The sequence below is a fragment of the Centruroides sculpturatus genome, unplaced genomic scaffold (assembly GCF_000671375.1).
Source record: "Centruroides sculpturatus isolate CEXI.00-Female unplaced genomic scaffold, Cexi_2.0 scaffold1477, whole genome shotgun sequence".
Taxonomy (NCBI): Eukaryota; Metazoa; Arthropoda; class Arachnida; order Scorpiones; family Buthidae; genus Centruroides; species Centruroides sculpturatus.
Window position 1 is genome coordinate 111,616 of NW_019385633.1, and position 20,994 is coordinate 132,609.

The following is a 20,994-nucleotide window of genomic DNA, read 5'->3' on the forward strand; positions in this document are numbered from 1 at the left end:
ATATATTTTTATTTATAGCAATGATGAAAAGCTTGCTTCTGTATCTAATAATAGTATTGTTCTTACAAAAAAAGCAACTTTTTCATTATTAAGAACAGTGATTTTGTTAATGCAGAATCTTAAACCATTACCTGAAACAGCGTATCTTACAATGAAATTGCTATACTATGATGAAGGTAATTTTTCAATATATTATAATTTTTAATAATTTATTTCTTTCCTTTCTTTTACATAAAATAGCTTCTATAATATCTGTGATGTTTGGAAAGAGTACATGAAAGTGCATTATTCTAAGATACAAAATAATAGTTAAATAATTTCTTTGACTACATAAATTACAGTGACATTCAGTTAACCCAGCATCATCAGGACTGATGTGGTGCCAGGTTATTGAATATGCCACTTTATTGAATGGTGGAACAGAATTAGAACAGAAACGAAAATGTAAATGTTATTATCCAGATGTTCTTAGTCATTGATCCAGTTATCCAGTGGAAGTTAATTGCATTATTAACTCATTCTATTACAAAGCAATAACACAATTAAAATAGGAAAATAATGCTGCTAAACCTTGAGTCAAAAATCTTTTGTTTATAATAAAAATAATCGTAGTGTTGGCTATAAAATCAATATTAGTAATATATACTTGCAGCATCTCTGCTAAATACATATTGATATATCTGTATTTGTAGGAAGACCAACATAACTAATTACTCCATCTTGTTAGTCCAATACAACAAATTACAATAACTACTAATAGATGCGAGATTCAAAGACTGATATATCAATATATAGTATATAGTCATTTTCAGTTATATTTTGGTTTGGATAGAGCAATGTTCATCTGTTCCAAGTAAAGTAATTGAAGTAAAGATGTATTATTCTGGATACATAGCATCATCATATACAATGCCAGATAGGATTTTAGACAGATGGTTAGACAGATAGGCCAAGAAGAGCAGAAAGGAAAGAAGCCAGATATGTTTGGGGAGAGAAGAAATCTGGTGCATTATGTGAGTCATTGAAAGGAATAAGTAAGCTAGAATTGTGGGTAAGGAAGAGGTATTTGCAAGAAGTCTTGAGCAATGTCAAGGAATAAGAAGAGTACTTTATTTATTTAATGTCTTCATTATAGGATTTTCAAAGGAATCATATAAATATTATCTAATTACAGAAAGTATGTTATATTAGTAAAATAATTAAATGTTTTGTAGTTATTTATGTGGGGAACTTTGGTGTTATTAAAAAGAACATAGTATGATTATTGCACTATATTCTTTCTAAATTTTATTTTCAATTTATTTTAAACTTAAGTTCTACTTTCTTACTGCAAGTTTTATTCACAAAACATCTTGGAATTTTTTTTTGTTTTGGTGTCATTTCAACATAAAATTTACAGCAAAATCTGTGAGAAACTTGTGAAAATGGATGTTTACATTTAATTCAGCAATATTGTCAAGTTCTTCACACAAAATAGCCTGTCTAAGACATAACCTGTGAGACATGAACAGAAAGCTATGGGCATTAAATATTGCATCAAATTTATATATAAATATTTATCATTCCTATATGTTTTAGTGAAAAGAATCCACTATTTCTTTGAATTGAGATAAGATCCTGTAACTGGAGTGAGCATCATTGTAAAAGACTTTTCCTATAGACTACACTTTGATGGAAAATTTTTAGCAAATAAAAAAAGAAAAAACTTGCTGTACTCTATTTTACTGAAATTTCAAAAAATATCATATTCTGTTTCTGTCTGTATATATGTTGCATTTTATGCATTTACATTTTCAGCCTGAGGCCACTTTGGTTTTAAAAGAAGATTACTTTGCTTCCCTGGTCATTGACATGTTAAAAAAATATATTATTGAAAATTCAAATACTTCACTGTTAATTATGACTAAGACAAATGCAAACAGCTCAAGAGTATTGAGTTCAAGCAAGTAAACCACCCAAGACAGCATCTAAAAATTTGCAATTTTAGTGAAAAAATTTTTTGTAGAACATGTGTACTTATATGTATCATTTTCCATGTTGTTTTACTTTTATTTTGTAGCAAGTATTAAGTCTAGATTGAAAATTGATAATTGAAAAGTGTGCTCGCATTTTGAAGCAACGACCAATTTCTTATTCCAGCCTGCCTCAGATGGAAAACCATCCCAAGTTAGAAAGTTTATAGAATCTTTTCCAAAATTTGGCTTTTGTGAATATACTGGACTATATTTGGAATGCTTGTTTTTATGTTCTTTATTCTTTTATAAATTTCTGAACAACAGCTATTAATTAAAAGTATTCAATATCATTTATTTTCCTTTGTACAGTATTAATAATTATAACTTAATATATGTACTGAATATATGTAATAATATATATGTAATAATAGAATATGAGCATACGTTTTTAACAATATTTATTAACGTGATATATGAACATTTCTATATTATTTTATAAATAATGAATTTTCAAGATTAGTTTTTTTTAAATATTTAATTATATCTGTTTTCAGTAACCCCTGCAGATTATGAACCACCTGGATTTAAACCTGCCGATTCCCCATATTTTTATTTTAAATCGGATCCAATTAATATTAAAGTTGGTGATGTTGTAACACCTTTTCATAGGTAAGCTAATTATTTATACTTCATTAATTACCATATATATTTTACATAAAGATGTAAATTTATATTTTTAATATATAAAGAGAGCTAAAAGCTTGTGAATGTTTTTTATGCAATTAAATTTTCTATAAGTACAAATATAAAATCTGAAATTATTTAATTTAATTATAATTGGACTGCAATTTTCAAATTGCAGACCTATACATTTCCACTATCATCTGTTTGTTTTTCATTAAACTCAAGAACAGAGCTAGACAGATGAAAACTGAGACCAGATATAAAGCTTAGGGGTCTGAAAACCCAATTAATTATATATAAACTTTCAGTCTAGACTGAAAGTTGCATGATTTCAATTCAAAATCATCTTGAGTATGGAGTTAGATAGATGACCAGCATGACTTCATTGTTATCAGGAGAAGAATGATTTACAGGGGCAAGACACAACTAAAATTCAGACCAGATTTAGAAATGTGACTGGAGGATTGGCACTTCTTCGATGTCCTGTCAGGAATGACACCACCATGTCCCGATTAACACGGAAGCTACGATGGCGGTTTGGATTAGAAAGTAGGTCACACGAGCAGCTGCATGAATGAGCGATTGGATTCGGGATGGAGACCGCGAGATAGCGGGCAGGAAGTGACTCACACAGATACTAGGTTAACTAAACAACCATTTATTTGTAAAGAGAAATACATTTTATATCATTAAATGAGTTATAATAAATCAAGCTAAAATAGGTCTTGATACCTTTGTGTTTCTCGAGAGAGTGAGTTTACATTGGTTCGCGAGTCGATAAATACCTGGAGTTGAGGATGTCCACAAGGTGGTGATGAGACTAAGAAGTCTGTTATTGTTCTAAAAGATTATCAAAAAGTTCTGGATTGGGAAAGTCTTGATCAAGATCGTCAGGAAGGTTCGTCTTCACTGGCACTGTTGGTCAAGGCTGAAATCGATCAAGTACAATTGGGCACAGACACATATTTTGAAGACTTTAGTCCTAGAGGAATGGGCAACAACTATTGTTAGGGACCGGGTGGCAACTTCTTGCCTCGGAGAATTACGCGGTGACTGACTCTTCGGCTGTCAATTACACTATTAGCACAATATCACCAGCCAAGAAGAGGTCAGCAGGTCACAGGAATGCGTTGTTTCTGCTATCGAGAAAGTGTAAGTGGAGATTTTCTTAGGTAGTAGATAACTACAATTATTGAACAAGTATGACAACATCGACGACCAATTTATGTTAAAGTTTGGATTCTCATAGAAAGCTTGGGGTCTGAAGACCCCAATTAACTATATATGAACTTCCATTCTGGACTGTAAATCATGTGATTTTTTTAAATTAAAAGAAGATTGTGATGTCAGAATGCCAGGCTGCAATTTTTAAAACAATAAATACATTTTTATTTATATTAAGTTTTATGTCACTTTCTTCAGTGGAATATTATTATTATGATGTTAACATTGGAATATATCCTACATACTATATATACCAGTGCCTAGTGCTATCTTGACCAGAGTCAAGGCATAACTAGAAAAGAAGCATTTGGTACCATTTGAAGGGTCCTGGAAACCCTGATACAATTTAAATTGAGTGCCTTTTATTTAAAAAAGTTAGTTTTGAGGTTAAAAATTCAAAACACATACTTTTTAATATAAAATTGTGTACTTTGAAAAATACATATATTAATAACACAACAAAAAACACAAAAATGCACATAGATTAGAATTACTGGCTATAAGCTATTATAACTAGAGATGTACAACAAGAAAAATTGCACAATGAGAAAAATCATTTATTTAATGGACAAAAATATGAAAAATTAAATGATTTAAAAGTTTGCTTTTCTTGAATCTGTAAATGAATTGATTCCAATTAGGCCTAGTCTATTGACAGTCCATTTGTATTATCTCATGTCTATTCTTATCATTTTGCATCATTTAAATGTGTCAAAGGATGTCAATTTGTGAGACTCTGGACAAGTCTGAACCCTCACTGAAATTCACGTTTAAAATAATTTTTTAAAGAAAACAATTTTTGTATAAAAATGCAATGTGAACTTATAAACAATAGAAGAATGAAAGTCCTAAGGTTGACCATCTCCAGTTGAGATTGAATTAAACTTCGATTTTGATCTTTCTTGTGATCCAAGTTGAGATCTCGTCACACATGGTAATGAGTGATCAATCACTTAGAAAGCAAGAATGAGGAAAAGCAACCAATTGAAATGGGCGATTAAAGACAGATATTAATAAAAACCTGGAATTTCAAGGATGTAACGGCTTTTTATCGTGAAAGTTTCAAGTGTCAGACAAATTGTTTTGTGTGTGTGTCTTGTGCCCATATTTGTTTCTATCTCTTGTCCTTGGATTGACATCTTCCCATCACTGGAAGTCAACTGCATTGTCCCAGAGTTGTTGAGGGATCTGTCATTTGCAAACCAGGGACATTCCTTCATTTGGGACTATCTTGGAAAGGAGAGGAAGGCCAGAGGCCATGGCCGACTTAGAACTCCCAAGATTGCAGAAATCTTGTAAGCTTCTTTTGTGTTAAATAAGCAGTTTATTGTAACCATAGAGTCTGTCTCAGTGCCAATCACACTCACGCACAACCTTTTTAGCAACCCTTCAACTCTCTTGACTTTTCCCCCGTCCCCATCAGCAAACCTTACAAATTGATATTCTTGACAGTAAAAAATAAATAAAATCATTTGGCAGGCAAATTTTTTTAGTATACTTTTCTGGATACTCATGCCAACAGTAGTTCATTACTCCGATATGTGAAGCATGCAATGACATAATGGTGTAAATGCCAAAAAAAACAAACTTTTCAGGAGAAGTAAAAAAAAACACTTTTTCTAGTGAATGAATTCATTTCAATTTTACAATAAAATAGTAAAAAATTCAATAAGTTACAAATTCTCTGGAATAACAAAACATAAGTCATAACGTTTTAAGTACCAAAAGTCATGTGATTTGTACTTTGGCACTTTAAACATTACGGCTTGCACATAAATTCAACTTCAAAATACAGCCACTTACAGTGCCACTATTGCCACAATATTTTTTTCTGCAGAAAACATTCAATTTAGAATTTAATTCTTCAATAAAATGTATTTAGAGAAAAATGGCATTTACAGTGTTATGGCATTGCACACTTCATGTAATATTAAAATGAAAAAATTAAATATACATTTATAAGTTGTTTTAGAGTATATGTCAAATTTAATTTTCTTCATAAATAATTTCAGTTAACAGATTTATTGTATTATAGGGGTTAATAAAGTGAAACGGTTGTTGTTCATACTGTCACTGGGCATTTTAGCTGATTCATTTATAAAAAAATGGCTATTTTTAAAGCTAAGGTTGTAAATGTTTATTAGTGAAGTCATATTTGAAATCTTTTTCTCAGATACCTTCAATACCTTCACCTAGGCTGTTATTTGTGTCATTTCATCTTTTAATCACAATGTGTATTTGTGAGTGAAATTAGAAATATTATTTCCACATGCCATTTTATTCACAATGCAAACAAACTCTTTTCTTTGTAATGTTTCATTTAAAATTGTATCAATACAGAGCATAGTCATAAAGTATTAGTTCCACTCTGTGCATACCTCATTACTATTTTGTTTAACTCATTGGGGTTTATGAGCATACCCATAGTATTTATACAAACTAATTTAAATAGTGATAAATTTTCAAGTATATTTATTGTAGAAAAGTTTTTAATTCTAAAATTATTTTCAGTTTAAAGTTACGTATTAAGACTGACAAAAAGCAATTTGAATTTGAAGAGGAACCAAAAGATCCAAGTCCTACTAATAAAACACAGTTTAACTGTGAAATCATGGATTCAAATGAAAATATAATTGACAATATTTTGGTAATTTGCTTTATTTTTCTTCATATGATAATATAATTTAATAAAATATAATTTATTTAATTTATTTTAACAAAGCACTTGATTGCTTAAAATCAAGTGCTTTGTGATATTCTGATAAAATCATCAGTTTATCAGAATATAAGAAAAGAGTAGCAGGAAAGTATTAACTTCAAACAGTTTCCAAGACCTTCCAATTTAAACAGTTTCCAATTTAAAAAATTTTTTTATGCCTTTCTTTTTTCTAAACATAAATAGTTGTTCCATTATGTCCTATTAACATTAAAAATTGGTTTTGTATTTCAATTTGAATAATTCAGAATGTTATAATATTACTTTTCAAAAGTTACTATGGAAAATTTTAAAATTTAATCAACTACTCAAAACTGGATATATTTAATAAACAAAGTGAATGAAACAAATTTCCAGCACAAATTTGTAAGAAAGCAAATGTTTTCAACCATGTTAAATGAGCATCTTCAGGCTTACTGATCTACCATATCTTATGTCACCTCTCTTAATTAACATGTGGATGGCAATCCCCTTGTTTTAACAGCTGCAAAGGTCAGTTAGTTTGAATATGCCCATTGAACATGTTGATAACATTTACATTCTCATAAATTTGTGCAGGAAATCAGTTTCGTCCATTTTGTTTATCTTAAAATTTAAGATAATGTTAATGTATGAAGAAAATTCTTTTAACACATGTTTATAAATAATAAAAATATTTCATTGTTTTTGAGTTTTTTCAAACAGTCTTAGTGAGAAAGGAAGAAATTATCACAAAGGCATTAATTATGTATAAATATTGCTATATTTGCAAGTGCTTTCAACGTATTATAAGGCATCGTCCTCAGGCAGAACACAAATTCAAACAAATCTTTTGAACCAACATTTTGAACAAACCAAATTTAGAATAAAAACATAAAGAATTTGAACACATAATTAATGCCTTTGTGATAATTTCTTCCTTTCTTGCTTAAACAAAAGATCGGTGTGACATCCAACCCTTCACTTCTATTATCAAACAGTTTTATTTTCATCCTTAAAACATACTCCTGGAATTTAACAATTGTAATTGTTCATTAATGTAAAATTGCTATTGTTACTAAGGCTTCATCAGTTATAATCATCAGTTTATCAGAATATAAGAAAAGAGTAGCAGGAAAGTATTAACTTCAAACAGTTTCCAAGACCTTCCAATTTAAACAGTTTCCAATTTTAAAAATTTTTTTATGCCTTTCTTTTTTCTAAACATAAATCTAAATTAATTAAATTTAACGTAATGATAAATTTTTTACACATTATATTCTTTTCTTTTGTTTACTTTTCTTATTCTACCTGATCAAAAAAATAAGCACTTTTGCCTTTATTATTAATTTAGTGCAACAGTGGTAAATGTGATGAACTTCTCAAAAGTTAATCACATTTATAAATTATAAATTCATGTCAATGATTGAGTAGTAGTAATAGATAAGAGAATAGACTGAGCTTACCTACACATTATCTGCTGAAAGTGGCTTAGAATAGAGATCAGTTTGTTAAGATTGCTGTTGACCACTAGTAAAGCAGAGGAATCCGAAGAAAGATATAGCTTCAGATAAACATTCATTAGACCATAACTTGATTTATTAAATATGTAGATATAAAGTAATTTAGACTAAAAGTTAGCAATTACTCACCTACCTTTAGTTTGTTAATTAAATATATAAATATAATGTAATTTAAAATTATGGCTTGATAAATCCGTTATCATCATTGAATTAATTTATTATTTGGGCTTTGTTTATTGTTTTGAAGTTATTTTAAAATCTATTTCTATAAACTCTTATTACAAGTTGGAGTTAATCCAAAATAGATTTATTTACATTTGTTATAAATTATAATAAATATTAAATAATTAGAAATAAGCTAAATATTTTTTCCTCTTCTGTAATTTATGTACTTGTTTTTACTCTTGCTCTGCTATTAGTCATCATTAGAAATGATGTTAATTTGAAACAATATTAATGGAGTCCTTCATTTCATTTATAGTAATGGATTTCTGGAAAAAATCTACACAAGTTTGTATAATGTAATTTAAACTTTGAAAAATGAAACTCTATGAACTAAATGGTCATTTGAAATGATGAAAAGCTTTATTTAAAGCTGAATTTTTATTTTTGTAATTATACAGGTCCCCATTGTTGAACACAGTCGATTCAACTTTGGGTGTGCAGTGCAAGTTTATGTAGAAGACTTTGGATCATATTTTTCAGACAGTACTTTATGTAGTCAATCAGCTGATCCATGGTTTTTCCTTCTACCTTTTGTCATAAGTGGCTGCCTTAAGAATTTCCCAAAAATCCTCAACTGGCCTAATTTCTGACAGATTTGCAGGATTGTCTTCCTGTTTGATAAAGGTGGTGTTTTCTTATCATAATTAGTCCGGTATAATTTTGATGTAGTGAAAACTTGTTTTATCTGTCCAGAAGACAAATTCTGCTCGAGAATAGTTTTTTGAATATGAGCAATGTTGTATACAATTATTTAAATTAAGTATCTTTGGACATCGATAACAAAACTTAATTTTTTGATTTGGCTCTGATCTGAAAACTTTGTCTCAATCCTTCCTGTCCCATTGGAATTCAAACCAAATTTTTACCCTCAAATTTCTTTTTCTTGGAAAACAGCAGATATAGAGGAGATATCACTAATATAAAATCCATCATCACCATTGAGTGTGGTAATTTGTCATCCAAAATGAAAAACTTTTCAATAATCTTCTTCAGTTTGTCTTTGTGTCAATTCAATATTTAGTATGTCTTATTGTTTTCAAAGCCTTATGGAGCCATCTACATGAAGTTTTCAGTTTTGTGGCTATAGATTGAATCAAAACCTTTCCACTATCTTCAAAACTCCTCTTTCAATCCTTTCAACTTGACTTTCACTAGAATTTTTGCTTTTCTACCGGACCCTATTCCTCTCTGCAGTAGTAATTCACTCTCAAAACACCAGAGAATGGAATATATAATCCATTTTAAATTCCTTCATTTGCAAAATGGTTTACAGTAAACTTTTTTTCTAATGTTTTATTTAAAGTGTAAAAATTGTACAGATTGAGGCATTCCACACATTTTCAAATTATAACACATACAACATAATCACAGATTATTGTCCATTAGCTGGATCCTCAGATGTTTTGCACAGACATTTTTGCACAGACAGATCACAGACATGTTTTGCACATCCATTACTAATGGCTATAGATTAATTCATTATTATTATTATTATTATTATTATTATTATTATTAAAAATAGGTGAATAACAAACAACATTTTGTAGACATTGTTGTACATGTCTAAATAATTCATATCAACATTAGTATAATATCAGTGATATGAAAAGTAAATAAATGTAGGATTTAAAAGCAAATTTGTATTGTTGGAGAAAAAATTGAAATAAAACAAAAATTTACTGCACCTTCATTCATGGGTTATGATGTCATAATTCAAGGTTTAATCCAAATGATAATAGCAAATGCTATTAGGAATTCAACACAATTTAATTTCATATAAAACTGAGCATAACATTTTCCAGTTAATTTTAAATCAATTGTCTTCTGTTTTCATTCATATTTAATATCCTTTTCATTTTCTGAGGTTTCTCAAGGTATTAACTTACTTAACACTTCTATGTTTAGTCTGAATCAAATTCCCACCATTTTATTTTTAATCTTTAAAACCTATTTCAGCAGTTAATCTTTCTAAACTTTTTACTTATTTGCTCAGTCAAGCTTTGCTCCAAATCAATGGCTTTCTTTGATAATTAGTTCAATTCCTAAAAGAGATAATACTTTTCATCTTGTTATGCATTAACCTGTTATTTTTGAGATATTTGAAATCTGTATATATCATATAATTTATTCTTTGTTGAAAAATAAACTTTTGCCTTTTCAATGTTGTGGTATTTACCATCATTCCACAACTATGAACTTGATACAAACTTTGTCTTTCATCATTAATAGTTTTGAGAATAAGCAACCTTGTTATGTAATACATATTGACATTAGCAGTACCTTTGATTCTGTTTTATCAAATATTCTTCTTAACTTGCTTCACAAATATTTTATTGACCCAACGATTCACGGCTCAATAATTATTTTTTCTAAAAGAAAAATATTGAAATAGGTGATTATGAATTTTTTGATTTTATTCCTTTATGTGGTGTTCAACAAGAATCTATTCTCAGTGGTTTTTTTTTTTTCATATATATTAGCAATCTTCTCCATCTTAAATCCCATGTTGTAGCTTATGCTGACAATAACAAGTTAATATGTTCCAATCCAAATATCCTACAATCTGATATTTACTTGCTGAAAAATCTATTTGAATCTACTAATCTTAGAATTAATATACAAAAAACTGTGGTTATGTGTTTTGCTTTAATTCACAATCCTTTACTCCTATTAATTATGTTGTCATTCAACAATCTGGAAATAATTTTCGACAATAAACTTACTTTTAAAAATCATTTAGATAAAATAGTTAAAACTCTGGCTATTAGACGTGGAATATTATGGCATTTCTGTAAATGTATCTCATCTAAAAGTGCATTAATAGTTATTTTTTCAGTAATTTTCAGTCTTGCATTGATTATGGATTATCTGTTTGGTCTATGGCTGCACCTTCCCTTTTGGATAAAATTGTTAGAGGAGATAGATATCAACTGTCCTTTGGGTCTTTTCAATTTACTTGTAAAAAAAAATGAATTATCTCTCAAATAGAATTGGAGATGCCTATTTTGAAGGCATTTGATAACAATCCAACATTCCCTATTTGATGTCAAACATGTAGTTTTTTCCTTATTATATGTATTATGTGATTACATAAGAATTCTAATATCTTATTTACAATAGCAAACATTTTTTTCTTTCCATCATTATTAAATATTTTAAAATCAGTTAGTGTCAGTTTGAAAAAAAAAGTTTATTCAAAGGATGGATGAAGTTTGTTGATAAAAGCTTTTAAGTTAAGACAGATTTGTTACAATTTTAGTGAAATCCCAATCTTTTATTTTTAACGTCCATGAAAATTATATTTATATTAATGATGTCTCCAAAGTTCAGCAAATCTTGTTCGTGTACAAAAAAAAAAAAACCTTTATTTTTGTACACAAACAAGATTTTGGCAGGTCCCAACTCTTAGACAAGTCCCTTGTTTTCTATTCACTTGCAAGACAGATATATACAGAGTTTCTTTACACAAAATAGACACCATCACAATTCCTATGTTCCGGTGATAACAAAACATTACGGTCTGGAAACTTCACAATCACAGGCAGTGTTCTTAAACTAATATTAACCTACTTATAAATAAAACATTAGCATATACATATAAATAGAAGAGGGAAAAAGAAGGAATCTTAGGACAGATACCCAATGGCCTTGAATGTTCTTTTGATGCTTTGATTTGAATCCGATCTTTCTCATATGAACCAGTTTCCTTTTCTTTGCTGAACCGTTTCTTGAGTGGCTATGATGAGGGATGTTCTCCAAAATGTTGGCCCTATAACACTTACGAATAATATCTCTATATGCTTTTCTATCTTGAATACCACTTTCTCAAGTCCTCGTTGTCTGCTGAAAACAATCAAGAGCCTTCCTTCAACACGTTTTGTCTCTCCAGTATCCAGCCAAAAGTGCTTAGCTAGCACCAGCTTTTTCCTGATGGGTTTTCTTACCTCTATTGTCTTTTCTGCTCTACCCTAGCTGGGAAGTGTTCGGTCCAAAATTCTTGGAATAAGGAAACAAAAGGTATGCAAGAACAAAGAAACAGTGAAAGATTAGAATAAAAACATGATAATTTTTGTATACAATATACATAATGGTATACTGCCATTAAAAAAAAAAAAAAAAAGCCTAATTTTGTGAAGAGATTAATTTGTAGCATCAGTTTAAGAATACTGTTCTAATTGAAGGTTTCTGCTTAATTAATTACAGTATATGAACCCGAAGTTTAAGAATGAGAACATTGAAACATACAGTAAACCCCTACTAACTCAAACATTTTTGAAATTGGAATTTTTTAGAACTTGACAATTAAACCACTATAATTACATTTACTCATTGATTATAATTAAATTATAATTGAGTGTTTTTAATTTTCCAGAACTCTTTACAATTATGTGTTATATTACTGTAGTTAGCAAGTTACTAAATATACTGCATTGCCATATACTGTACTGTCATGAAATTTTTTGAATTTATTATTAGGGAAAATGAGTTAACCATATAACCTAATAAAGCTCAGTAAAGTTTATATATGGAGCTGATTGTAATAAATTAGTGTATTGTATATCCACTTTCTCATTTTCCATGTTGTTGGAGAAAACATCCCACTAACTTGGACAGTCTTCTCCTCCTATTAGTCTGAGTTAGCAAGGTTTATTCTGTAATCAAGCAAAGATACCTAGTTTAAATTGAATAACATATATAAGATGCAGTATTAACTCTGGAATTTTTTTTCATTTTTAACACTTATTATCCAAATCAAATTTGATTTTTGCAAATAATAAAAAATAGCATTTATACATTTATAATAAATTAGTTTGGTTTTTTTTGCTAGTGTCCCAAATTAGTAATTTATTTGTACTGTATATATGATAAAGAAATAAAGTCCCTATCCATTTCACAAATTAATAACAATTAAAAAGTGCAATTTCAGTTATAACATGTTTTAATTACAATAATATTGCTTAAATATTTAGAATTTATTTTCATAAACGAAAGGACATGTTATAGAGGTGATATAATTAATACAATAATTTAGTAGACAAATATCATCTGTTACAGGGGAAAAAAGTGCAAAAGTTACAAAGATAAAAATTATATTTTTACCAAATTTATTCTAGGTAAAAAATAACAATAAAAAATTTCTAGTTATCAAACACAAAATTAATTTAGAATCACAGCAATTATTCAGTCTTTTTGCTATTTTTTTAATAAAAATATTTAATTTCCTAGCTATACAGTTTATATTTTCTGTAGCTAAATGTTCATATAGTCCTTTTTTTTCTGACAAAAATTCTTTCACTAAACAAGAACCACAGTTAATATTAATTCTTGGCATTCTTTACACTAATACAATACATGGAATACAGGCATATGAGCATTACAAAATTTACATGTGCCTGTCAATACTTTATATTAATATGACAGGTATGAAGTCTTAGTTGCATTAAATGTTTTTTTATATTTGAGAAGAAAGTTTAATACACACACACAATTGGTTTCATTTGGGTATTTTAGTAAATAGTTATTGTTACAACAATATTTAAGACTCTCATAAAGTTTTCCATCTAGAAATATTGACTCTCTGCAATTGATGTCTAATAATAATAATTAAGGCCATATTTTTTTGTTTTCTGAATCAGACTGGAAAAATGCTGGCAATACAACATAGTTTGTAAGTAATAGGTAAAGCAATTGTACATTGGATATCTTTGTAATTGAGTTTGTATTATTTATAATTGATAAGAACTTTGTGATAATGACCAGCTTGAATGTCACAGTGGGCCATTTCCTCCCTAAAGCAGATGAAAGTGTGCCATCACCTTAATTTAGTAATGTTGGAAAAAAGTGAAATGAAAGGACAAGGAAATGAGGTCTGACACGGCCATTACAAGTAGCAGTCGATATACCCATGACCAGTACAAAACTAAGCTTTCATCACTACCATAATATATAACTAAATATCTCATGTGACCACACAAACAGTGTGTGGATCACTAAACACATAATATTAAAAATTCTTCTATTTTTTCCAATCTACAACCACAAATACATTTTAATGGTTAGAGTCATCCCAATAAAAATTAATTATAAAATTACAAAGTTCACTCTAACTTCAGCACAGGAGCAAAATCCTCACTTTCCTGAACCTGTTACTAACGTGTATAAGAAATATACAGCGGGTGACAAACGTTTTTGAACTATCTCGCAGTTCTTCCTCAGGTCAACTCTGAGGAAGAACTGAGAGATAGTTCAAAAACATTTGTCACCTGCTGTATATTTCTTATATGCGTTACATGCCGGTAACAGGTTCAGGGAAGTGAGAATTATAAAATTCTATTGACTTTAAAAAATCAATAGTATATATTCCAATGGGATTTTTTTTTATTGGTATCTATATTTTATTGGTATCTGTTGTTTGATTGTTCCAATAAAAACCAACAAACACCAATAAAAATTGTTATTGGTTTCAGTTGATTTCTACATCCCATTAGAAAACAATAGAGCAGCATGAGAATTGTTTTCATTGGTTCAATGCATTTAAATTTTCCCTAATGTTTTAAAAAATGTTAATGCTTTTAATCAGTTATTAAGCCATTATCACCTGGTGATTGTTGAAAGCGGAATACTTGTGTAATGAAGTCGAAGACATTCCACTTCCAACTGTTCATGCCCGAAAATGGCTTGTTAACTGGTCAAAAATGTTAGCATTCTTTAAACTTCCTCATTGTTAAAGATGCATTGATTGATATGGTTGAGTAACTCAATGACTAGTAAATGTTTTTCGTTTTGCTATTATTTTATTATTATTATTTATCACATTAAAATTTACATACAATTACAAGATTGAACTATTTAAACATAAGTGGAAATTATAAATAGAAAATATATAAATTCTTTCTTATTTTATTCATTGAGGTGGAGAATTAGTGAAGTCTTACGTGGCTTATAGAATTTTATTCATTCCCAAAATTTGACAAAGTTTTAACAAAGTTTAATCAAAATTGACCTGTTATTTTACATAATATGAGACAAGGAAATTAAAAATGTAAAGTAGGAAACGCCATGATTTTGTTTTCAAGATATGGTAAGTCAAAGGTGTATGAGTATTTGCAATTAAAAAAAATTTTTATGCCAACAGTGACATCACTTCCATGGTAGTGGCAAGTGATTGTCATAGATAGCCCTCTGAAACAATATTATTGACTTGCTAGTGCTTCAACTCAATTTTTAGTTCATGTTCAGACAGAAAACAAACTGTCTTGTTTAATTAAATAATACCTAAACAGTACCTATCACAATCTTCCAATAATTTTTAATTACAGTATGTATTTATATTTTTATATAGATGCTGTTTATTTCTAAATATAAAATAATTTAAGGAAAACAATCATGATGATTGTAATAAAACAGTTTTTGGAAACCCCATTCTTATGGGAACAGGCATCTCTTCATAGCCTCAGTTTGTAAATGCAATTCAAACTATCAAATAGATTTTAGCTACAGATAAGCCATGCAGTTATTTGTAGCATGTTTCTTATACACATGCACAGTATTTTTTACAGATAAGTACATTTCAAAGCCTCTTCCAAATACTCAAAGAACAGTATTTCTCCAACTAGGTTCTGCAGAATCTTGAAGTTCTATGAATGTTAGGATTTCTGCAAGATAAATTTGTGTAATGGCAGAAAAAATTTATTTGGAGGTTCTAAATTTGTATGGCTAGGATGAATATTAAACATTTAGGATGAATATTAAACATTGACAGCATACTGATTTTCTCCAGAAGCTTTTTAAAAGACAAATAATTGCTGGTATTTCATTCTATTTATTAATTTTTTAAAATTAAGATACAAAGTTTTTTGTACTGTAATTTTGTTGAGAATGAGATTTTGACAAGTAGAGTTCCTCAATAGGTTCTGTAGATTTATTTATGGTTCCATGTGCTAAAATAGCTTTACTATTCCTTTGACAGTAATTCTCAAGATTTATGAAAATAATGAACAATTTATGAAAAGTTTATTATTAAATCACATAGTTGAGTATTTAAGTGAGTATGGATGAATGCCCACAGGACTTGGATAGTTTTAAGTGTTGAATGTCTATTCATTTTGGCTAAAGTGATGCCCAGATCACTTCAGCTTCAGCAGTGGCATTGATGTCACTGCTACTGCTGAACCAAGACCAAGATGACATTATTTATATAAAGATATGAAACAATGGTAAGCAATGTTTTTCTGTTTGTGTTTGTATAAGAACAGTTCTCTCCTGATATCGAGAAGAAGTGAAATCCAATGATCAGCAGTTCTCTTCACAAAATTCAGTTTACATAGTGATCTCACCAATGGTAAAAGCAGGAAATCTAATGTTTGGATATTCTTCATGTACAAACTTTAGGCAAAATCTTCACATTTGAAATATGGTATAAATGGAAGGCAAGGAAATTACTGATAACAGATTTTTACTGCATTTAGGGAAAATATCCAATTGTGGAAAAATATAATCCTACTAGATACTTTAACATTGCTGAATCTATGGCTATCTGAATGAAATGGCATACTTTGGAGACGTGAAGCTTTTTGTATTGGATTCAGTTGAGAATTTTATCAGAAGAAAAACTTCCATTTATACCTGAAATCAGTAAATTAGTTTAGACTGAATCAGAGACCAAATAGGCTATATTGGTCCCCATTGAAGTCTTTGTTAGTGGGAATTCTTTTTCTTACAAGCAGAGGAGCTTTTCAGAACCAAAAGTTACCCTTTGGAAAATATGAATATTTCCTTTTTTGGACAGAAATGGAGATTCTCCCTTTCTCCTGTCTATTCAAAAGGAAATAGCTTTAAAAGAGGGAGGGGAATCTATTTTAGCCTCCTATCTGAAAGGAGAAGACTCTAAATACCTTGTCAGAGGGACAAAAGACATGAAAACCAAAACTCATCTTATCTATAAAGGAAAAGCAAAAGAGGGGAGAAAAAGTATTTACTGAGCATGCATCAGAGTACTTGATTAGACTGAAGTTTGGGAAACTGAAAAACTGAAAATCTCATTGGAAGAAGTGGAGACAAAATGAGAATCCATCAAAAAAAGAAGGTAGACAGAAAAAACATTGAGCAAAAATTCTTTCATTGTAAGTTATCTATTTTTGTCTTAAAAATTTTTATTGTTAAAAACTTTAAGCATACAATCCACAAAAACCTTTTTGTACGAGTGTTATGTCTTAGTTAAAGACATAACACTCATACAAAAAGGTTTTCGTGGATTGTAATTACTCAACGAAATGTTAGGTTGTTGGAAGTCGTTTTGTGTTACTTTAAGCATAGATATTCGTTTATTTGTTAGAAAAGTTTTTACCAGAATGTTGATTAAAAGTTGAATCCTATTTACTATTTCTACTTAAATCCGATCAAGTTGCTTTTTAAAAACAGAGAAACTCAACTAAGCAAATTCATTATAGTAGAAGATTAATTGAAGGATGTAGAAATCCTGAAATTTGTAATTTCTCCAAGGTTTGAGTCCATTGTGGAACTAGGCCATTTGCTACTCCAAAGTATTACAGTATCTCTCTAATAGTCAGGATGTTTTCACAGAGCTTTTTATTGTCATTTTAAAGTATGGGTTCTTACTAATAAAATGGAATTCCTTCCATTCCTTTTTCAAAGTTGCTATTTAAAAGTGGCATTTTAGGTCCATACTTCTTCACTATTGCAATTGATCGAGATCACAAAATATGACATTCTAAATGTTGCCAATGTAGCCTGTTGCCTGATTTTGGTAAAAATAATAATTGTTAATACAGTAGGCCTACCTAAATAATCACAAATATGTCAGCTTTATTTTAAATCCATATTAATTTGCGTTTAATATAGAGTTGCATTTGGGCACAAATATTTGTGTAATGACTAAAATATACTCGTGTGGACATGTTAAAATTAGCACACATTAAGTTGTGGACCTTACAATAGACAAAGATCTATTGTAAAGTCCACAACTTATCTGCTAATTTTCTTAAAAACATACATATTATTAAATTATTGCAGAATTCCATCCATCACCAAAACAGAGATTTGGAAATTGTCCATGATTTCCAATATTTCCAATGTAAAGATAGAGTAATTTAAAAACTTACGCCAAAAGTTGTATAATTTCTTGATAATGAGCACTTAGTTCAGCGTTAATACAACATTTCTTGTATCACAAGTACTTGCTTGCTGCCCTCTGGTGGTGAAGTTAGGCGTCAGCTACGTTGTCCCTGTGTAGTTGTTATTCCAGGTGAGTGGAGTTGGATTGAGAAACAGATGGTGACCTGAAGTTGAATAACTTGAAAGGTCTAGAAGAAATGTTTGATAAAATCAGTACACATGTGGAGGGATTGTGGGAGAATGCACAAGGGGCTGTGGAGTCATTGGTGGTTTAGGACACTGAATGAGCAACGTCGAAAAAAAGGGGGGTGGATGAGTTAACTGTTTGTTGACGATTGGCAGACAAAATGAGAGATGAGAAAAGGTTAAATTGATTTAGTAGTTGTAAGTATTTTTGTATTCATTAGAAAAGATCGATAAAGATTGAAGGCAAATGTCTTTCGGGTTTAATTGGAGGCAGTCGCTGATATTGAGATGACGAGTTTTTGTTAGGCTGGTTTTTGGAGAGGATTCTTCCCCTGATGATATCGAATTTTGAACACTCATTGAGGCGGTGTATGGTTGTATCTGTTTTGTTTGGGCAGTATTTGCACTGGTCAGTGGTGCCGATGTTGCGGGTATAAAGAAAGTGGTTTGTAAGCAAAGAGTTGGTTCTTGCATGGTTGATGAGGACGTTGATGCGGCGGTCAGGAATAGAAATGTCTGATGTGTTAGAAAACCAAGGGTAGAGATAGATAATTAATAATGGTATTACTGGATGTTTGAGTTAAAATTTTAAGAATTTCTGTTCTCCTTGGAACACATTGCATGCTCTTTTCTTTATGTTGTTCTTTTTCACTTGAGGACGACAAATTTATACTCTTGTTTTATTTATTTGTCGAAACTGTGTCTTCTTCTTCTTCTTCTTGTTTCTTCTAATTCTATGTCACGACTTGGTGCATTTATCGACACTTGGCATTGATGAAATTATTTGCCAAGTGTCTATAAATGCACCAAGTCATGACATAAAATTAGAAGAAACAAAAAAAAATTTATACTCGTCGAAAGTACTTGTGATACAAGAAATATTGTATTAACGCTGAACTTGGTGCTCGTTATCAAGAGATTATTTCCAATCTATCTTTGATATAAAGGATATCCATCATATTTATAGGAAAGAGAGAGTTCAGTCTCTGTTTTGGAAATTACAGTTTATCAGCAGCTGCAGTCTTCATTTATGCATTTCAAATGTGGAATATCTAACTTAATTGTAGTAACCTCATTAACAATTTTGGAACAATCCACCTAGGGAGGCTCCTGTACTCGGCTTCTTGTGGAAGGATAAGATCTGCAAGAAAAGAATTCTTACAGAAAGAAAATAATATTCATTAATGATTCTCATGCAGCAGCCTCAACTAAAATGGCTTAGCTATCATCAATCACTTTAGAACATAAATTTAGTAGCACTAATTAGTGTGAATCCTCTTGGCAGTAAACCATCTACAAAATCACTTAATATTTCTATGTTGGAAATATTTGTAAGACTTGTTAATCACTCTTAGGAAAGGAAGTTTGATTACTAGAGTATACCAAAAGTCTGAGCACTACCCATTCTACATACTGGCTGTATCGCATGACCCTTTCAGGTTCAAAATTGTTCTTCAAGAGACTAGTAAAGTGTGAATACACCTGTTGCTCCAACTCTATCAAATACCAGTTACAACTCTGTTATGTCCATAAAATAAACGACTCTTGTTAACGTATATAATTAACCTTGTGATAATACAAACGTAACTTTGTGCCTCCAGGTCTAAGTGTCACCACAGCTAATGCATGACTGCCCAGAGACAAAGGAACACAACAAAGAAAGGTACTAATTCAAGGGGCAATTCGGTGTGGGTTATCCCCTGGAGGTTTACATACATAATAAAATCTCAAGTTCTTTTCTGGAAAAACATTTATGCCTATTTTTCCAATGGATGATTAGATAAATCACAGAATTAACAAGTATTTTAAATCCATAATTAGTGACCATGTTTCACTGTTAAGATTAGACCTGATTAGTGCACTAATTTCAAAAAAATTTGGTAGATTTATTAATCTTGTTCTTAAAATCTCATGATACACTTATCTACAGACAATAAATTTTTGCACAAATCTTGTATTAAACTACACATTGGATGCACAGATATCTATGTAGTATCTTTACCCCCAAGTCCTTCTAAATTCATTATTCATAAACCAAAATACAACATGTAGATAACCTGTAGGCTACTAAAAGAAATTTCCAGTTTGAAGATGCAGACTGGAGTTTTTGATTATTTTCAAAAAATCATAAAATAAGAACCAATAATAATTACATCATGAAAATTTGGGATTTGTTTCTTTGTGCTTTTGTTAACATGACACAATTTACAGAATAATCATAAAAAGAAAAAATTTTATTCTAATTTTTTTAAACATGTCATTTTCTTTTAGATAAAAAAAAAGTCTTTTACAATATGGTTTACATTGATGGAGTTTAAATTCAATTCATATTTTTGATTTTGGCATCAGAACTATGTATTTCTGACCTTGGATTATTATTAATTAAATA

General features: G+C 29.8%; 1 protein-coding gene across 1 annotated transcript in view; it reads left to right on the forward strand.

The window, feature by feature from the left end:
- Positions 1-20,994, forward strand: part of LOC111640763 (meiosis-specific protein HOP1-like) — a 53,972-nt gene that overhangs the window by 14,457 nt on the left and 18,521 nt on the right. The window contains exons 4-5 of the mRNA XM_023386816.1: positions 2,510-2,624; positions 6,375-6,510. Of these exons, the coding sequence (XP_023242584.1) occupies positions 2,510-2,624; positions 6,375-6,510 (251 nt within the window). The remainder of the gene's footprint in view (positions 1-2,509; positions 2,625-6,374; positions 6,511-20,994) is intronic.